At 36.5% G+C, this 20334-nt stretch overlaps 1 protein-coding gene across 8 annotated transcripts in view; it reads right to left on the reverse strand.

Annotated features, from left to right (window-relative positions):
* The window catches only part of KLHL5 (kelch like family member 5), a 57947-nt gene that overhangs the window by 11850 nt on the left and 25763 nt on the right, over positions 1–20334 (reverse strand). For 4 of the 8 annotated variants that reach the window (XM_057407591.1, XM_057407590.1, XM_057407588.1 and 1 more), the window contains 4 exons: positions 16876–17058; positions 9416–9552; positions 8785–8981; positions 971–1183 (listed from right to left, as the gene is read on the reverse strand). In XM_057407591.1, coding sequence (XP_057263574.1) covers positions 971–1183; positions 8785–8981; positions 9416–9552; positions 16876–17018 — 690 coding nt within the window. In that variant the 5' untranslated portion in view covers positions 17019–17058. Of the gene's footprint in view, positions 1–970; positions 1184–8784; positions 8982–9415; positions 9553–16875; positions 17062–20334 lie in introns of all 8 variants that reach the window. The other 4 variants (XM_057407592.1, XM_057407589.1, XM_057407587.1 and 1 more) reach the window with 1 other exon arrangement.

Below are 20334 nucleotides of genomic sequence, written 5' to 3' on the forward strand. Positions count from 1 at the left end.
ACCACGTCAGAGGTAATAAACAACATGTTGAGTATGTGATTTATCACTATGAATGAATCAAACTCAGTTTTTTTGTTATGTTAATGAATTTTATTTATTATTCAGATTCCATAAAAAATCCTGTTTTCTTAATTTAATAGAGAATTCTAACTAAACAAACTGAAAACAGTAAAGCAAAATGCTTGAACTCTGCAGTAGGAGTTAAATATTACTAGTGAAAGTCCAGCAAAGAAGGTTAGCACAACAGAAGAAAGGGGAAGGGACAAGGGGAGGAAATAAATAATTAAAAATATCGAACTTAGTTTACATCATTCTATCAGGCAACAAATACAATGCTACACATGACACTAATGACAGTAGTCATTCCTAGAGGAATAGGAAAACTGTAATTCACAACTATTTAAACAAACTGAGCTCAAGTCTTCCTCAACATTGTGTATAAATTTCCAAGAAGGAGAAAAAGTATTGACTGGTAAGAACAAAAATACCCAAGGATGGTTTATCAAGAGTTAAGAGCAGAAAAATCACTCCAAGTAATTTATTCAAATTGTATTTCCTAAATCTCAAGGATAGCTTGAGATATCTCAAGGATAGCTTAATTATATGAAGAAAACTCACTGACCCAAGCTGTGCAAGTTCCATAAAGAAATGTAAAAAGGATACACCTTCTAGTGACAAAAATATCCATGATAACCATTTTTCTAGGCAACAGAAGTGATGTTTTCCTAGTAACTCCACCCCCCGTCTTGTGTCCTGACTGACCTCGGGTTAGGATCAGAATATCCTGTACTTCAGACAGACACAAACTATCATGTCTATACAACACGCTAAGCTCTTATATGCAGCTCTAAGGATCCAAAGCATTAAGAATGCTGAAGCATTTATGATTTGTCAGTATCAATATATCGATGCTGTAGACATTATGCCCACTGTAACATGGTATAAACTAGAAAGGAATTGAACAATTTACTTGTGGAGCAAGCAGAGGCAGTCTAATGTAAGCCAAGAGTTTGCTAAGATCTTTCCTTCTCTGTTCCAAATCATGTCGAACCCACGTAAGTAGTGCATTCAGTATGGTTTCTTCATTAGGAATATTCATGTCGTCACTTGCTAAAAGCTTTGCAATTTCAGTGGCTGGCAATAATAGAAACTCCTGGTTTCTAATTACTTCCATGAAGTTTTCCTGAAAAAGAAAAGCATTTTTAAGACAGGTGACATCCTACTTTGACGACATTTTACTGCATTCTTCCCCTGCTTTCCCTCCCTTTATGCCACCTCTCACTTGTGCCAGTAAATATCGCTTGGAAAACTGACCTGGGAGGAGGAAAAGAGTAAAATAAAAATGTTATTTTTTATTTATTTTATTAAAAATAAAAAGTTATGTTGACCCCATATCATTTCCCCAACTCTATCACTGATTCCCAGACATATGTGCTGAAACAGCTGAGGGGGATGTGTATGGACAGAAATGAGCAATGGGTTGTGGGAGTTATTACTACCTTGGCATTGCAAATTGAAGAAATATTTTCTGAAGTTAGTTCCTTTTTATTCAAAAAAAGAAAAAAGGATAAAAAGATGCACTTTGTTCCTCTTGATACATAGAACATAGAATACAAGCAAAGAGCACAACATCCTACAGCTACTGGTCACAACTGTTCTCATTACAGCTAGATTAAACTATGGCCTTAAGTTTTCAGAGGAAATAACACAATTTTATTGGTGATTTAAAATAGTAAATAAAATAATCCATTTTGTAAGTTTTATACAGCTGATCTGATTGAGGAGCAAAACATACAAAGAAACCACAATACTGTACACACCTTGCTTTATTAACAATATTTACTTTTATAAGATTCAATTTTCTAACATTCATCCTGTCATTTCCAGCAACAAATCCTTGCTTCAAAATAGGAAGGTGACAATATGTGTCACTTCCAACACTGATACCCTATTACTTCATAATAATAGGACTTGCAGGATGTTCTATAAAGAGTCTCATGAGCTTGTGCAGAAAGAGCAGAAAAGTGTACAGAAACACAATCAGGACTATGAACTTATAGGGAAAAACCCAATTAAACAAAACAGCGAGAACAGGTCCATCCTCTTTCCCCATACACTTTACAAGCTTCCTTTACAAGGCAGCAAAGGAAAGAACAGTAAAGACAATCTACGAATCACAGTATGTTCTTTTACTTTGGTAACTCAAAACCCAGTTAACCTTGTACTCCAAACTGAGAGTAACTTCATGACAATAGAACAGTATTATAATCAATTTAGTAACACACTACTGATTGCTAGCTAGCTAGTCAATGGAATGCTGGGTTTGCTTTGCCATCGCATGTACCTCCAAAACACTTGGAGGATAAAGTGCATTTGATCCTTGACAGGGAAGTCTAACCAGGCGTAACATCAATATCAGCCTCATTTAGTATGTTGTTAAACAACTTAAAAAGAAAGAATTGCACACTAATGAAAAGAGCTCTGGATAAGAAGCACATACATGTTGGAAAAAAATAGGAATTTTAGGTAAAAAAGCAAGGAGAAACTTGGGAGCAGAAGCTGGACCTGGGCTGCAAAACAGGTATGAATTTAGCATACAAAATGGCTACAAAAGCATACAATATAGTCTGGCATTGCCCATGCAAAAGGCATCATGACAAGAAAGTGAAAACAGTAACACTTCTTCCCTTTTATTGCTTAATCATTTCAAAGCTGTACCTCAGTACCCAAAAGCATTAACTAAAAAATGCTGAGCAAAGAGGAAAAAACTAGTGAAAAGTAAACCAGTCTGCCTTACATGAAAGCCACACATACATAACATGGCTACAAGATTTCTCAGGGGAAAAATGAAAGTCAGTCTAATCCATAGGTAACTCTGGACTTGAAATTAGGAAAAGAATTGGAAGTGTTATCTGTGCACAGACTGTGTTCCTGGATAGAATTTGGAAAGGGAAATTTTACATTTAGTATCTGAAAAGCTTTCCTATTAGAGAGATCCAATGGGCTACACAAAAGTAGTGATTCCAACTGAAAAGTGTAGTAGATTAGAAGGGAGAAATAACTGTCTTTACCTCTTTAATTCATCTAACGCTCTGTATCACAACATGAAAGTTGAGAAAATGAACAAATACAGGAATTGAAACTGGTAAAAGGACTGCACCAGTATGCAGTAGCACACTAGACATGGTCTGTTTTTTATTTTAATGCTTGGGAGTAAAATTGAAGCTGAAAAAGTGATCAAAATTATTTCCAGAGTTTAAACATGCAGTTCGCAGAAATTCAGATACCACCGAGTTCACTTTTTCCACTGCTGTTTTTTGCCGATTCTCTGCCCTAGAGAACATGCAGCTGGAGCTCTGTTTTTAGTTTTGCTGAACAAAAAGGCAGTGAGTCCTGACAAAGAGAAAAGCCAACACTTACTACCTTAAACTTTCCATATGGTCTATCTGCATCTCAGGAAGAGGAAGGGGAAAGCATCTGCATGGAAAGTTTCTTTTGTCTCTGAAGGCAATGACAAGCTGATCTTGAGTAAGTCAGTCAGGCATCCTCTTTGGGAAGCATTTTCCCAACTAGATTGCATCACTTCAACAGCTGCTGTGCATAAAAAGTCTGATTTTCCTTCTTGCTGCTTGCAGACAGTTGCTTTCTGATGGGAACAAGTTCAACTTCCTCTTGCTCCCATTCTATTTTTAAAGCAGACTCTCCTTTTGAGCATAGTATCAAAGCATTCCACTGGGAATACAGCCACTCTTTGGCCTATGTCTGTTTTTTTTTATAATCAGAATCTGACAATTCCTCTTCCTCTACAGACAGAAATTCTGAAGACAGAAAGGAGGAGCCAGTGTTACCTCCTACCCTTCTGAACCTCCTCATTAGCCTTTTCTTTCCTTCTTCTTATGGGAACTCTCTGTGGAAGAACAGGATATTTCAGAGAACAAACGGTCTGCAGTTTCAGTCCCTCGCTTTCTGGTCCTGAAAGGAAAAGTTTCCCACCCCCAAAATTAGCTCCTCAAAGAGCTTGGAAACTTTATCAAATGAGTAGCCTGAGGCTTACATATTAGCTAAAACAGCGACACACAGTCCCTATGCTCAATGCTGTGCGTTGCTCATTCACATCATAACCTTAAAGTCCCCCTTCATCAGCTGCAAAGTGAATAATAGTGATATTCTTAACCACAGGTCTATCCTTGGACTTGATATAGAGAAAAATATTATGAGCACTAGACAAGGCGTTACGATGCTTATTTCTAAGTGGCACCTAATCCCCATAGTGGGATTTGGTGAGGTGGGATCCCTCTACACTTTGTAAGAAGGTTAGAAGCCCGGAGAGCATGAAGGTTACAACACCTGTAGGCTAAGGATAGTATACTGAAGTGGCCCAATAGGCAGCTGTAATCACAGGACTGTTTGAACCTGGGCAGCTAAAAAACAAGAGGTGCTTGACTAACAGGATATGAATGAGAACAAACAGAGAATGTGATTTTGTCTACGGCTATTTCAGTCAGCTGATCAACAGGTACAAACTCATAAGAACTGAGTTCTCTCATCTCCTGGTAAACTATTAATAGACCAATGTCAGATAGCAGCTACTTTACTTTTAGTCACCTTTGACTGCTGTGTTCAGTGATATATCAACCTAATGCTTTTACTGTGCCCAAGGTTTGTTTAGAGTACACTTATTGTAGCTTGACTCCTTTCTGCATAGTTTCTGGATTCCAAAAGAGGCTGGGCAGCATGCAGAAACCTATTTAGTCTTGCCAAGACAGTACTGATCTATTATGCTAGACAGAACTTAGGGAACTTGAAAAACAGAAGTATCTTGTGTCTTCACAAGTGAAAAGAAGGCAGTATTTTCCAAGTCAAGACTATTATTGAGAAGGATAGTTTGGAACGCATTTCAAATGCAGGAATAAAAAACCTTGTTTTAGGCATCGACACAACCCTTGGTTCTGGTCCTTTGTGTACAACAAAATACTGAAACCTCTCCCCTTTCCATGTTCCCCCCCCTCAAAAGAAGAAACAGTCTGGGCTGTTGCAAGAAAAAACAACAAACTGTCCCCTTTGATTCCTCCTTCCAAATCATAAATTCCATAATGCTATGTTTGTTACACAACTCCTGGCTTTACAGGAGAAAGCAAGTCTAAAAGGTTTAGACTTTAAAGACTGTAAAGGTTGGACTTCATGACCTTAAAGGTCTTTTCCAACCTAATTGATTCAATGATTCTATGGTCTGCAGCATTCCTAGCTTCTATGCTTGTGGCCTCAATCTGTTACTCTGTCCTCTTAAGTTTTTCTTACAAACAGCTAGTGCTCAATTGCGCTCAGAAATCATGCAAACTCCAAAATTAGCTTCATCAGAATCTCATAACGTCATCTCTACTCATGTGCTTCTGAAGAATTCTGATGAAAATCAAAATAGCTTTCACTCTGCTTTAAGCATGGAAAGCTGAGTAACAAAGATCACAAAGCTATCTACGCTGGAATTGACTCAGGCACTATCACATACAATGTTTAGAATGTCTGCTTTTTCTTTTTCAGTTGTTAAAAGAGTTAAAATCTGGCTACTGAAGAAACTACTTCAGAACACCTCACTACTTGCTAAGATATTTCACATTCTGGAAACAACACAAACTAGCTTTTACTCATCTGAAAGTGTTAGCTTCCCTTTAGTTGACCTTTTTGTAGAAGAGGAGCTATTGGTTTTCATTCAAGGTACACTATCAACTGTTCCAAACAAGCAAGATAACAAAAGGGGTGTTTCTTTTGACTTTGTGAAGACAGAAAAAAAAAAAAAAACACCACAAAAGGCATGTTGTGCAAAAAGACTACAAATTAAAGAAAACAGATACACTACTGGCCAGCCTAATGAAATTCCTAAATTTATCATTGTATGGTCCCAATACAATATATAGACTACAGCAAAACAGGTTAACCTTTGCACAAAAGATACCTTTACCCAGATACATGTCATGTCTGTCAACTGTATTTTAAAACCCTGATGCATAAAAATCAGAATTGCCCTTAATACAGCATTAAATCTACTACTTCTCACTTCAGTTGATTTCATGTTTCACTTAATGCATCCAGAGGATTTTTCAAATTTTAGTTTACAATGTCAAAAATTGACCTGTTTTGATGATAATCTTAAAAATTATTCTCCTCTGAATAAACAAATTATCAACAACTGTCAACACAGTAAGCAGTAATGCAACACTTATGCCCTTTTGGCATAACAGAGATCTGTATCTTTAAAATGAAGTGCAGCATTCAAATACTTATTTTTAATCACACTGTACTATGCAATTAAAATCATGCCATAATATCATGATAATGCTTTCCAATGACACTAATTAACATTATCCAGACCGAGCAGGTCTATTAACAGAGGTAGGCCTATTGGGATAATCCTCTGATTGTCTTTCAGTTGAACCAAATGCTCTTTTAATCTGAATTTCTAGTCTTCAGGTAAAGAACTTTTTTTAAAGAAGCAGGTATGATGATGATCAAATTCTAGCATGGGTCAAACCCCTTTAAAACTGATAAGTTATTTTAAATGCAGAAAAACAGTTATACAGCAATCTGATTTTTTTCTGCCAAACGGGAAAAAACAACTCATAGAAAATAACATCTGAATTAAAATTTTATATTTTATATTATTCATTACCTTCTATTTCAAGTGCTTTAAAAGAACCAAAATTACATGGAAAAGACAGAAATATACACTGTAGTCAGTATAATCCCCCATTGTTCTATGCTGCAGCATAAAAATACTTCATTGTTTCAGCAACCAGAATTTCCAAGTACTACAGGTATGCTTAAGTCTTACACTCTAATACTTCGTAATGGAAAGCACATCAAGTGGCTGGCACTTACTACCGTTGAACTTTTTTTTTTCCCCAACAGCTTCTAAACAAATGAAATTACTTGGGAATTTATTTTAATCGAAGATTCAATTGGACTGTACATTTCTATGCAGTTTCCATAGCAACATTCATTGCAAACTAAAGAAGCTGCTTCTCTATTACTCATTATTACTAAAATTCAATTTCGTCTCTCTGTTGGAACTAAACAACATTAAGAGAGGCCTTGGGAAGAATCCATCTACCACAACTAATTAGTTTTGGAAATGGCTTTTAAAATCCACCTAATTTAAATTTCAGCCATGTTGAAGCCTGAAAAGCAACAACTTTGCCACTGAAGTGAACAACAGCCAAAAGGCATACAACTGTTTTCCTGTGGTCTGAGCGAAAGAAAAGACAGGTGCTGTAAAAGAATGACTTTTAGAATGTTCACAGCCCCTTTCTGCCACAAGTCATGAATTGCCAATCAAAATATTAAGACTATAATCCCTAACATTCACCTTCAAAGATGCATTAGTCTGACATGTACTACCTTTCTGATCTTGGTAGTCCACTTATAAGGCACATGACAATAGCACAAACCAAAATATATGCTTATTATTAAAAAGAACAAATGGACCAGACTCTTTGCACGCCTTTTGTATCGCTGTCTTGCTCAACATTACTTCTAATATCCTTCCAAGGCATAAGCCACATTTATCTTGACTGTTTCATCTGACTGTCTACCCAATTGCAGTCTCCTTATTTTCGTTTGAGCAATAATGCAGATCAAGAATAAAAACGTAAGTTACAATCGGCACACTATTTATTGACCTGTTTTGGTGAATTTTAGTGTGTACAAGATTTTAAATACAGAGATCCACTCATGGAGGAAGAACACTGTATTTTATATATAGTAAGAAGAAAAAAAAGAGCTATTTTAAACCCTTGTACAGACTAAACTAAGTTATTTTAAGCCCAGAAGAAAAAATTTAGAAAGTTTTTAAACCAGCAAAAACTAAGGCACAAGAGGAAAAGCCACAGATTTCTAAAACCAATTACCACACAGAAATTACAGTTTTGGATCTAAGCCAATATCTTAATGGCAATGCAATGCCACACCACACAAGCAAATTAAGTACTATCTTCATTCCCACATCCCTTACGCGGTATCTACATGTCTTCATTCAGTTCTCAAGGGCTTACATAGGAAAAATTTCATCAAGAGGAGAGAAAAATGCCTTGTAAAACTGCAGAGAACAAATGAACTGACTTGCCTCAGAAATAATTCTCCTGCCTTATTCTACTGATAAAATTATTGAAATATGCTTGTGAAAAGGAAAGAAGAACATTTTGCGTGAAAATAAAAGGATGACTATTAAGATGAAGAAGTCAGGTCAGTCTTCCTATAAATTAATTCTGAAAAGATCATTGGCAAATTTGTACTTAGTCACATATTGCCTAGCCTAAGATTAAATTGTTTGGTGCCATCCTGACATCCCACTACTAATAAGGATAATGCAGAATCTATATTGATGAATTTAACTTGGAACCTGATTACTCCAGCTTATTACAAAACTAGAATTCTACAGTTTTAGTGATGCGTTATTTTGCACTAAATGATGGTAGCTTGCCCATTGTTAAGTGTGTAGATTTCGACTGACAGAAATACGAACAAGCTTTTGAATGATTTTATTAAATGCATATCATGTGATCCCATTGCTGTTACAGGGAACCATTAATGCTTGCCTATCTCCTTCCAACTCTAAACCAGAAACTTCATAGTTATTTTGTCATTTCTCATTATGGGAACATATGTGCATTATTTCTTGGAAGATGATCAAGAATTAGGGTATTGGGGAAAAAACATTTGTATTTCATTCAGGCAAACATTCTGTATTTTCATTACTAAATAAAGTGGATGATGCTTAAAATAACAACATACCATAGTGTAATTGTGAGCCACCTTGTGCAAGTCAGTGCAACCCTGTGCATCAGCGAAAGATCGGATTCCAAGGCAATTGGACGGGTGAAGCTGCTTCATTAGAAATTTGCAACATGCTTCTACAACCTGAGAGAGCTGAAGAAGGCAAGCTGTAGATAACAGGCACTCAATGTTATCTTCTTTTAATTCAAGGCGACCTAGTAACATTATGAAGGAGATCACATTAGCTTCCTCTTTTTTGTTGTATTCTCTAAAGCTCAGAGGCAATAGAATTATTTACAGATTACATGACAGAATATAAAGTTTAGCAAACATCACCCTTAGCAACAGATAACCAGCTTTTAAAATTAGTACATTTGATAATGAAAGCAAAGGAAATCCCAGTAAGATTCCTTTTTTGTCAATCAGGACACATTTAAGATACTCTCATAATTTTTAAACTAACTACAGTATTAGCAGAGAAACTATATCCTACCAGGCTGCCTCAGATAACAGCAATGATGATTTCTTTATTTTTAAGTCATTAAATAATGTAAATAATAATTTCTAAAGAGTGCTTGAAATCTAGTAACAGAGTATAATGCTCACAGGATAATTCATTAGATGAAATTCCCATTTCCATTCTAATTACCTGTATATGCATATTGAACCAGAGCCCACAATGCATTTGGCTCCACACCTTCCATCTTGATTTCTTCCTGTCTTGCTTCCCTTACATCATTAGTGAACATTGCCGCAAAATAGTCCGAAACAGAGGAGAGAACCAATCTGAGTACATCATGCAGGAGAAAAAGGAGACAAAGAGAAAAACAAACAAACAACTTAGTCAACCTGATGTTTCTTAATTTATGATTCATTACTTTGCCCTTTGAAGAAACACTGCAGTGAGAAAAATATTTTAAAATTGACAAACTGCTCCATGCTCTAGGTCCCCTCTAGGAATAATGAAGTACATTCTACGTTTGCTGCTGAAGTAAACGAATTACCCTTTCAAAGCTCAATGATTTTTAATAGCCAACACAGAAACAACCCACAAAACACACATGAATTGGAAACTGAATATAAATATACATTTTGGAAATAAAAAGAAAGTTTAATTCCACTTATATTACATCAGTTACTTTTTTTAAACATGAAAGAATGACTAGTCCTTCTCAAAGTGCTTTAAACTGCTTTACACATGCATTCATTTGCTAATACTAGAACAGAACTAGGCGCAGTAAACGTGGAGAAGGTACAGAATAATCTCTTTTGTAAGTATGCATTTAGCCTTTCGCTAATAATTGTCAGTATTTCAAGATACTGAGTAAGTAAACACATTGGTGCAAAACAGACATTTCTCTGGATATCTGAAAGTAAAACACTGAGTACATATAATAATGCCACTCCTCAAAATGTGCAAGAATTTTGATACCTTGGACTAAGGTGAAAGAGAAAGAAAATCAATGTAGGACAGGAATATTCAACCCACAGTTCCATTATATGAAACCTACCATAACTATTCATGAGGTCCCCAGCAGAGCTTCAGAAGAGCTCTTGTGGTTTGGATCAACTTTTGTGCTGCAGGAGTTCGCCGCTGCCTTGCTCACAGGGGACTCTCAAATATAAACGTACTTCCGTATGTACTAGGCTACGCAAACAGCAAGTCCAAGAATCAAGACTACTGCAAATACCCTACAGAGTCCATTTGCGTACATTCAATGAATCTAATACTTCACAAAATGTCAGTTTATTCTGTACTGAATCATTACATTGGCTTGTTAGCATGACAGAGGTCAGGAGCTACAAAACAAATTACTTGAAAAGGTGAGCACCAGTGCTTAGGAGTAAGTTTAACTGCGTAGTAGTGGGGAGGATTTGCTTGTACACAAAGTAATGAGTTACAAAAACCTTCTCTTAGTTAAGCAACTGCAAAGTAATAAATCATGAACTAATTTGAAATACTTCTTTCTTGCTAATTTTCTGACCATTGACCATTTGGTCAGGCCTACAGTAGGGTAATCCTTTTTTTCTAGTTGCCAAGGCAACAGAGTTTGTTTAAGAGCATATGGGGAAGAGATTAATTTTACTTTAACATCTCACATGATTGAAGTTTTGTAATAAGAAATAAAGTTCGGTTCTTTTAAAGACCACACTGTTCTTGAAATACGAGATTTATTCTGCAGCTGGCTTACTCAGAAATATTAGAACACTCTGCCAGTGAAGCACCCAGGCATCACTTGTAGGCATTTTAACCTTGGGTTTAATGACACCTGCAGCTGCATGAAAATGCTACCTCCCAGAGATCTGTACAACTTTAGTGAAATTAGAAAGCGCATTCATGTCATTATCAAGGGACAGTTTCTGCAACTGTTTTTGATGTTTGAGTAAGATAACAAGGTCAGATTTGTATGTACAAAATAGGGCAAGTGTGCCGATGGGCAGATCCAAATAACCCAAATATCTCTGCAGGTCCAGTTCAGAATTTGTTTTTAAAAAACCAAACCAAACAACTTCAAGTCACTATTGCCAGAGGTCAAGATTTTAACTTCTGTGCAGAATCGAGCTTGAAAAAGAAAGGTCTCTGCGATGGGAAACAGAACCTAAGACCTGATCTTACCACAGCTGGGGTTTTTGGTGGTGGTGTTACTTTTTCCTTCCCCCAGCAATGCACCTGGTTCAGGTAGCTGCACTATTATTTAGAAAACAGATGGACTGTACATATCCTAGCAACAACTGTTGAAGAAATGCCAATAACCTGAGGCTCCAAACATCTTTTCCCAACTGTCTGATATCAGCAAATGTCTCTCTGTAATTTACAGTCTCAAAGTCTTCCAAAAGAACTGACTGGAAGTTTAAAATGCAAACCATTTCTATTTTTGGAAGCTTGTGTTTGGGTTCATGAGAAGGAATACATGCTACACAGTATTAACTGCTTTCCAGGGTGATTTCCATACACCAAAACAGGGTGTGCAGCCGAGGAGCAGACTGACACAAGTAATATGCCAAAGCATAAATTATAATGAAAACAACTTTGTAATATTTCAGCCAAGAAGCATGTTCACAATGAAAAGCCTTGAAACAGGTAACCACACTTCTCTCTTAACTCAACTAACTTAGAAAAAAGTTCTCTTGAAGAAAGAAAGGGGATTGAAAGATACAGTGACAATGTATCAAGGTGACACAATTAGCATAAAAGAAAACAAAGGCAGACTTCCAGCAAACTGGCCTTTTCTTGTCCAGTGTTTTTCCCACTAGTCAATAAAAATCAATTACTACTTTACTGCTGTGCTTTAAGCCTAGCTGGTAACAAAATGTCCTAACCCCAGGACATTTACAATAATTGACACCCACTTGTTCATTAATCTTTTAATCTCATACCTAGTAACTAATTTTTCTTTCAAGCTTTTTATGGATTGTCTGAAATTAAACTGTATTCCTACACACAGATTATATAGCATGAAGCAGCCAATACCTTCATGTAACTGAAGAATCCATGGAAGACTTTCCCCATCCATAGTTGACCTTTTTGCTAAAAGAGATCTAAAAGAGCTAAGTGAGAAATATGATTTTTCAAGAGAAAATCTGTGCAATGACTATAAAAACTACACTTATACTTACATCTCCTTGTTAAATAGAGCCATTGTGGCTCTGTTTGTATTTAACATAAAGATAACCTCTGTGTTATTTATTCATCACAAAAATTAACTTATTCCTCCTTATTAAGAGTTCACTGGGAACTACTGATGCTATAAAATTGTGCTTTTTCTCAGTTTAGAAACTGAAGAGTTTTGTATTCTGAGTTTGCGGTGCCTTTATTTTTTTCACCTATGAGCGATATTTCTTCCATAACTGGCCCAAACCAAAATGCCTTTAAAATCCATATACACTGACATTAGAGAAGCTACTTAACAGTAAAAACCAAACCAGACCAAAACAAAAAGAAAACATGCACCCCAAAAGGCAAGAAAAAACCTTAATGCACTTAGCGTTGTATGACTGTGGATGCTGAATGTAACGATCCTGACTCTCCTTCTTGCTGAACGACCAGCTACTGCCAAGTACTCAGTTCTGCATAGATAAGATTACAGGAATTTGGCTACTGGATTATATGCAGAAGGCTGGCTGCTCTTTTACAGTGCACAGGAAAAATGAGAGAAAAAAGAACACATGGATACCAGATTTTTTCACCTGGGAGACCATAACACGCCTGAACAATTAGTTTCTCTGGAAGAAACACTCAACAGCTATGGGCTAAACACTGACAAAATCTGGGTGTTTCAGCACGTGCCCCTGTTCTAACATGAGGTTCTATTGCTGCTGCTGTCTTTAATTTCTGTGGTTTGTACTAATCCAAAGCCAGAGAGACTTACCGTAACAGCTTATTTTGAAGAGTTTTCTACTGAAAGCCGGTAAAATATATATAAGCAGAGTGGCATGCCTGAATTATACTGTACTTCTTGTTGGAACTGCCACAAGCTGCATCATCTATACAGCTTTCTAGGTCTTCAAAGCAATTATTAAGTAAAATGCTGATAGCTGTCAAACCTGGCAATTTACAGATTTAGTATCTCCCAACCTGATTCACCCGACAGAATGAAGTGAAACTTCTTAACATCTTAAAGATAAATGGGACAATTCCTAGGCAACGTCTTGTTTGTGGCTGTGTAACACCTGAAAATAGGGAACTCATTAATAGCATTCATTGAAGATGTAAGGTGATGCCGAATAGTTTATGCATCCTATTATGAAGCACCTCATACACTGGTGGCTTCACCTAGTTTCTATTCTTGATAACAAAGCATGCTAGTAATAAAAACAGTATATGCAAGTGGTATTATCCCACACTACTAATGTATATCTATTTATTTAAATTAAATTTGTTTAAAAGCAAGCAACACATAAAAATACATGCAGTATGGTTATGTTAAAATGATTTCCAATTACAGCTCTTCAAGAGAAATCAAATGTTTCAAAATTCATTTGCTGCTTCTATTTGCTGCTGATTACAATAAACCCTTTGTGAATTTTTTCAAAACAGCCACGCTGTTAGCAGCAATAGCACCCTTTTTAACATAAAGTAATCGTACAACTGCTTTTTTATATACTTTGACTTTTTAGGAAGACACTTTGTGTTAAACTTTTAGCTAAAAACAAAACTTGTAGCTAAAAACAAAAAAAAATGTTGTGGTGAAGGATTTACAAACTAAGGCAATATAGACTATAAAAGAAAGGAAGTATTATTAAAACGTGGTAAAGAAGTACAAAGATAAGTAAGCCTCAAGATAAAAAAAGTCTGCAAACCAGGATTTGCACTCTTCCAGACAAGTTTTCTAACCCCTAGAGCACATAAGCTTCCATTTGCCTTCTTTCCTTCATTCCCATAGCTTTTGTACTTCCATCTTTCAGTGTCCACAGGAAGAAAGAAAATGTGTCTGAACAGACTTTCAGATTGCTGGATAGAGGCTACAGAGCAGGCTTTAAATCCTCTCCAGCTAAGAATTTACACAGACCCTTTTCTTACGGTGAATGTTCCGATCAGCAGGTTACAAAATAAAACAAACTTCTGCTATGGATACAGCAGTTAGCTGAACATAGTAAATAGGAATTTAATGACTTAGACATCTGAAATTGCAGTGAACACAGAAAATATCAGGTTCAAAACAGAAAATCTGAAAACTACTCTCTATAAGTAAGCACGATTTATAATAATGAAAACTGTCCCCTCCTAAAACTTCTATGTGACCTCATATTAAGAAAACCCATTTTATCTTAAAAAAAAAAAAAAAAAAGAAAAAAGCTGTTCAGTGTAAATTAACTTTCTATTTTGTTAGACATCTTAGATCACCAAGCTATTAAGCTAATAGGTATTTAATACATCTTTCATTATTATATTTTAAGATAAATAATCAGTAGTGTTCTGAAATACACTGACTGCTCCAGCCTGCAGTCAATACTGAAGAAGTCAGAACTTGGATGTGGCAATGAAAAAAAGCCTACAGAATTTTTTTCTTATAACATCAGCTACAAATACATAAAGTCATTCTTCTTACTGAATTCCTAGAATTGCTGAACCGAATTTAGGATTTTCATCTTTCTCTTTCCCACTAAGGAAAAGTTCAGCTTTCAGTGAGGTACTCTGGACATACTCAGGTGAAGACTGTAGTTATTGCTACGTTTCCCTGCAAAAGTAGAACAGTAAGAGAAAGAACTTGCTGTGCAAAAGGCAAAGCTTATTTCCAAGTTTCTCCAACCTTATGGAGTGAGCTAAGGACAATCATAAGCCTCCCACCTCCTGCTACAAGCACGAGGTGTTCTTCTTTGGCCTTCAATTTCATGCATATTTAAAACACAAAACACCAACTACAGCAAGATGTTTTTCCTTCTAAGACCATAGCAAACAACAGGTGGTAGCGTATGCCTACAGCATTACAGAAATAGATACAACCATGGAGCAAAGCCAGTTCTCTAAGTAAACAAGAAACAGGTATGAAGCCCATTATAGAACTTTTCAGCATTTAGTCTTTCAGTTTCTCTAGTTAAAAAATAAGTATCTTGCAGACATTCGCAGCTGTCCCCTGCACCCTTTCCGCACTTTTTAACTGTTACATAATCCATACTCCAGAACTGTATGCTGCAAAGGTGCTACCACAGCCACATAAAGTAAAATTATTTCCTTATTTCATAACAAATTGATAATATTAATTAATAATATATTATATTCTTTATCACTATTTTTCATGTTTATAGCACTCCAAAACTCTTTGACTTCCAAATTACTTCTGCGGGTGCAAATCCACGAGGGGTGTTTGCATTCCCTGTTTTCATCTGATTCACTCTCCACAGGGACAATGCAGTTTTGCAACTAATTTGAACAAACTGAAGACCAATCTTTAGCAACTCTGTAGCCACAGGGAAAAACAAATCGTCTTGCTCACCATAGTGTCTCTCCAAAAAAGATTCAACATCATCCACAACTATGTGGCTCTAAGTGTTTACAAAGGAATTCAGGCTAGGGGTTGAAGGGAGGAGAGCAGGACCACACGTTTTAGCAGTAACTGCAGTAAGATTTACTTAAATCACCTTGAAAAAATCAGGGATAGTCTCGATGGTTTAAAAATGAAGTTTTATAAAACGAAGTCTTAGAGAGCAATACCAAGTTACAGTATAACTGCCTCTATGCTCAAGTCAGTTCCCATCCCCATGTATTATCAATCCCTCAGTTGTATCAGCACAACAGTGTGGATTATACCTGAATTAAAGCAGTGATCTGGCTTTTCAAGAAAAATACCAAACCCAAACGAGCAACCTCTTCCCATCTTTTTACTCTTGCAGCATTAACCTGTAGTTTCATTGTTGGGGTAGGAATGAGCAATGGAAAACAGGAAAGCTTTAGGTTGTTATTTCTGTTGTGGACCTCTTGTGAAAAGACAGCTTACTTAAACCTAGGGTCCTATTAGAGCTATTAACACTGTGCATTAAATATGGTAATGTGCTTCACTTACTCATACTTTTGTTTCACTATTTTTGGAATTTTCCTAGCTTTTAAGAGACATGCTATATGATCTGCTCATTACACAGACAGGCAAGGCAATGTTTGGTCTAATTTAGCCATCTAACATTTACTGTCACTGTTCAGTATTATACTATCAAAGGACTCTTCTTACTACAGGAGCAAATAAACTTTATGTGGACAGGCGACTGTCCTTATTGCTAATTATGACTCCAACAACTTCATTGGTTAATACAAAGAAAAAATTAAATCTAAAATTTTTTTTTACATCATTCTATGATATAGAAACCACTACTACTTAGAATATTCTGGAGATGCATTTGGGACTTTTGGGGGTTTTATTTTGTTACACAAATATATTACTATATGCTTGAAGAGAAAAAGGAGAACATGAAAACATCACAATTGTTTTGATGCTGTATCACATATAAAAAAACCATTAACTCTTAGTTTCCAAAAAATCCATTAAACATAAGTGTGTTTGAAGTATTCTAAACTGTTCAGGATGTTCTGACATTCCTTAAACAAAACACAGGACACACCTTGAAGGTGCATTTGTAAACAAATATGAATTTTATTTCAGATTATAATAAGCTTACCTGTGAGCTGGAATTCTACGATCACCAGCAACTAACACCACATCACACAGCTGTTTGTGTCTAAGATAATTCTCCATCTTTTTAAAAGTCTGTTCAGCGTGGTTGAGAGCCTGGAAAAATTCATCTGAGGTACAGGGCTCCATAGTTTGACAAGATGATAAGGTATGGCTGCTGTTGGAGGTTCTGCTGAAAACAATAACAGAAATCCTAGTTCACACGATACTGAGGTACAGTGATTCTGTCTACAGATGATAAAAATCACATGTGATTTAAAAAATGATATACATGATTTAATATACATTCCCTTGCTATTTTATTCCTCTTAATTTTCATACTTTCTCTCTTCAAACCTAATCTAAACCCTTGTGAAACAGGTACGATCATTTAATATTGTACTCTTCGACCAACAGACACAGAAAGATCAGTCCAGTGGTGGTATCTATAGCATTGTCAAGTGGTTAAGAAAGAACAGACATCTACCAAGATCCTGCAAACTAAAAAAGCAACAGAAGGATGCAATAAGGAATCAAACATCTCACTGCCACATGTTGAAGTCTTACTTCACACGTATGTTAAAGTCTTGTTTCACACTTAGGCTAAAGTGGCTAGAACAAAACTCAGCATATATGGTGCTAGTAAGAGCGTGTGGGCATGCAGCAGGGGGAAAAAGAAGTAATCAAGAAACACATCAATATACCACCACTCCTACTGCATGAAGCCTCGTGTCTGAAGTTAGAAGCCAACACAGGAAAAACAAGGGTGGATGGGAAATAAAATTATTCTGAGCCATTCCCGCAGCACCTTGGGAGAAAAGGAACAGAGAAAATGCAAAGGGAATGCACCGGCATAGGACATAAAGGAAATGAATCCTAATAATGTGCACTGTAGGAAGCACTTCCTCTTGCTCACAGCTCTTTAACTCATTACTACTTACTTTTCCACAATGCAAGCACATTTTTCACAATGTCATGAACTCAGGTAGCACATTCAGGGCTAAATCTACCAAGAGACTTAGCTCAGGCCTCAGTCTAAGATACTAATTTCAAGACAGCTCCTCAAAAACAAAGTCTGAATTTTCAGCAGAAAATGTCCTGTACTGGATTTAAACCGGTATCTAGTGAGGGATCAGAAATGAGCCTACTTCCCTTGGAGGACTTTATCTTGCATGCGCGCTCTGAAGTTGCGGTCAGCCATTTATTTAAGCTGCGTCAATTTCTTCTCAGCCCACCTGAGTCACTTGCTCCGCTTCACCACTGGCCCTCTGACAAACTGAAACAAGTATTCTCTGTGGCCATTTTGGAAAGTGAGTCAATGAACTCATATACATGAAAAATGTAACCATGTAACCACAAAAAAACATTACACTGGCAAAACCCGATGGCATTCTCACAGTGAATGAGCAACAAGTACTCAGAGAAAGCAACTCGTAAACCACCAGGCCTGCAAAAGAAAAACAAGTGGAAAGAACTGGTCAACAAGAAAATGCTCAGGAAATTCATGTTCCCTATCACAATCCATTACATCCTCAATTATGTTGGCAAAGGTTGGGGTTTTGGTGTTTTTTTTTTTTTTGTTGAACCATATTTTAACCCAGATTCCTCAAATTAACCCTATTCTTGGTCATAGAAAGAATTTTACATGGTATCAGGGATTGATCTACATCACAATCTAACCAAGAGTTGTGCAGATAGAGCTGATGTAGCAACAAACTAGCACGCAGAAGGAAAAACCCGAGCCAGCAGTTTGCTGGACTGCACCCTCACTAGAGCATTGCCAGACTGCACACATGTGCGTTTTGCAGAGAACTCAGCAGCAGTCACCAGTCTTGTTCAGTAAGGAAAAATAAGTGCAGCGGCATCTATTTTCTACTACTCACCATAAAGCACTTAAGATATAGAAAAGAGTTAGGTCTCGCCTGAAGAAGTCCGACCCTATATACCTGTCCTCCAGCCATTAACTTACAAACCATTTTCCACAAGGAAGGAAAAAGGAAAGAAAGATGAAGCTTCAGTGGTCCATAAAGAGAACATGAATGAGTCCAATAGTTGAGATACTTGCAAAAAAGGGAAGATAGAGCTTCAAAGGCTATTTATACCTATTACAAACTGTTTTACAAATCTGTTTCACAGTTCCATTTAGCCACAGCCATGACAGCTCTGGCAAATACACAGCAAGGAAAGAACAGAGAAAGGGGAGGACCTTTTTTTCTCTCTCCCAGTAGTAGTACTGAAATGGCTTCCAAAATTCTTGGCCTACATCCCTTCCAATCAGAGAGAGGAAACCTGGGTATCTAGCACTGACCTGTGAATCCCATGCTCTAAGAAAACAGTCAGCCATGAGGTCCTGCAGCACTGAGTATCAAGGCAGCTCTGCTCCTTTTGGATCTGCCTCTCAACTCAAATTTAAGCGTAGTATGAATTTCCCCTATACACTGGCTAGAGGGGAACATCACACATACTACTAAAAAAATTACATTAAAGACTGAGGCTCTCAGCACACAAGATAAATGTACCAAAGAACCCTTTCTGCAGATTCCTTTAAGAGAGTATTTTTAAAACGTTCAGTGGAAATACTGTTAAGAATATCTTAGACTGTCAGTTGGTAGGGTTTCCTTTCTGCAGTCTTAAACTTCAGTCACACTTTTCTTAAGTCCTTTTTTTCTTTCCCTATTTATGTCAAAAAGATCCCATCTAGCACTGACCAATTTTTATTAAGTATGGTACAATTTCATGGTGATTATAAAAATAAAGTTACCCTAAGGACAAGATCTTTCCCATGCTAGCTACACATTTTACTACCCTGCTGATTCATATAGTAAAGATGCTAGCTTTCTTCAACTGCTTTGGCTAATTAAGAATTTATGTAAGAGTATGCCTTTTGAAACCAAAATTATAAGCCATGCTGTAAAACCATTCATTTCTAAAGGATTTTATTTCTTGGAATAGAATGTTTGGAATAAAGAGCTCTGCCTAATCTAATAGTTCATTGCAGAGAAATGGAGCAACTAACTGGGCTAGTAAAGTGGCCAGAAATGAGTTTCAAAAGTTAAAGCACTTATGATGACAACCATTGAAGAGCTCAATACACACCTCTCTTCCTGCTGCTGTTTCAGGGTTCATTGTTGTAGCTTAAAGCCACAGCACAGTTTTCAATATAAAAATAAACGAAATTACAACACATACAAGCCTTCCTTCCTCCCACTTTTAATAAACTTACTCTCTCAAGAGAGGCACCAGTGTTCTTCCAGTTTTACTGGGAAGAAACACTATCTGTTCCTGTTAACAGGATTTGTTATTTTACTTATTTTAAAGCATTGATATTCATTCTAAAGGGGAGTTACAAAGGTTATTTTACAGCAATTACTTATTAGCTAACAACCTATAAATTCCAGTAAGTATTAACTTGGCTATAACAAAGGTTGTTAATGTGTTTTTCATGATTTTTATGCATTTAAAATTA

This window comes from Pezoporus wallicus, unplaced genomic scaffold, assembly GCF_028554395.1.
Source record: "Pezoporus wallicus isolate ANWC-B61680 ecotype Strahan unplaced genomic scaffold, APGP_CSIRO_Pwel_v1 contig_2492, whole genome shotgun sequence".
Lineage (NCBI taxonomy): Eukaryota > Metazoa > Chordata > Aves > Psittaciformes > Psittacidae > Pezoporus > Pezoporus wallicus.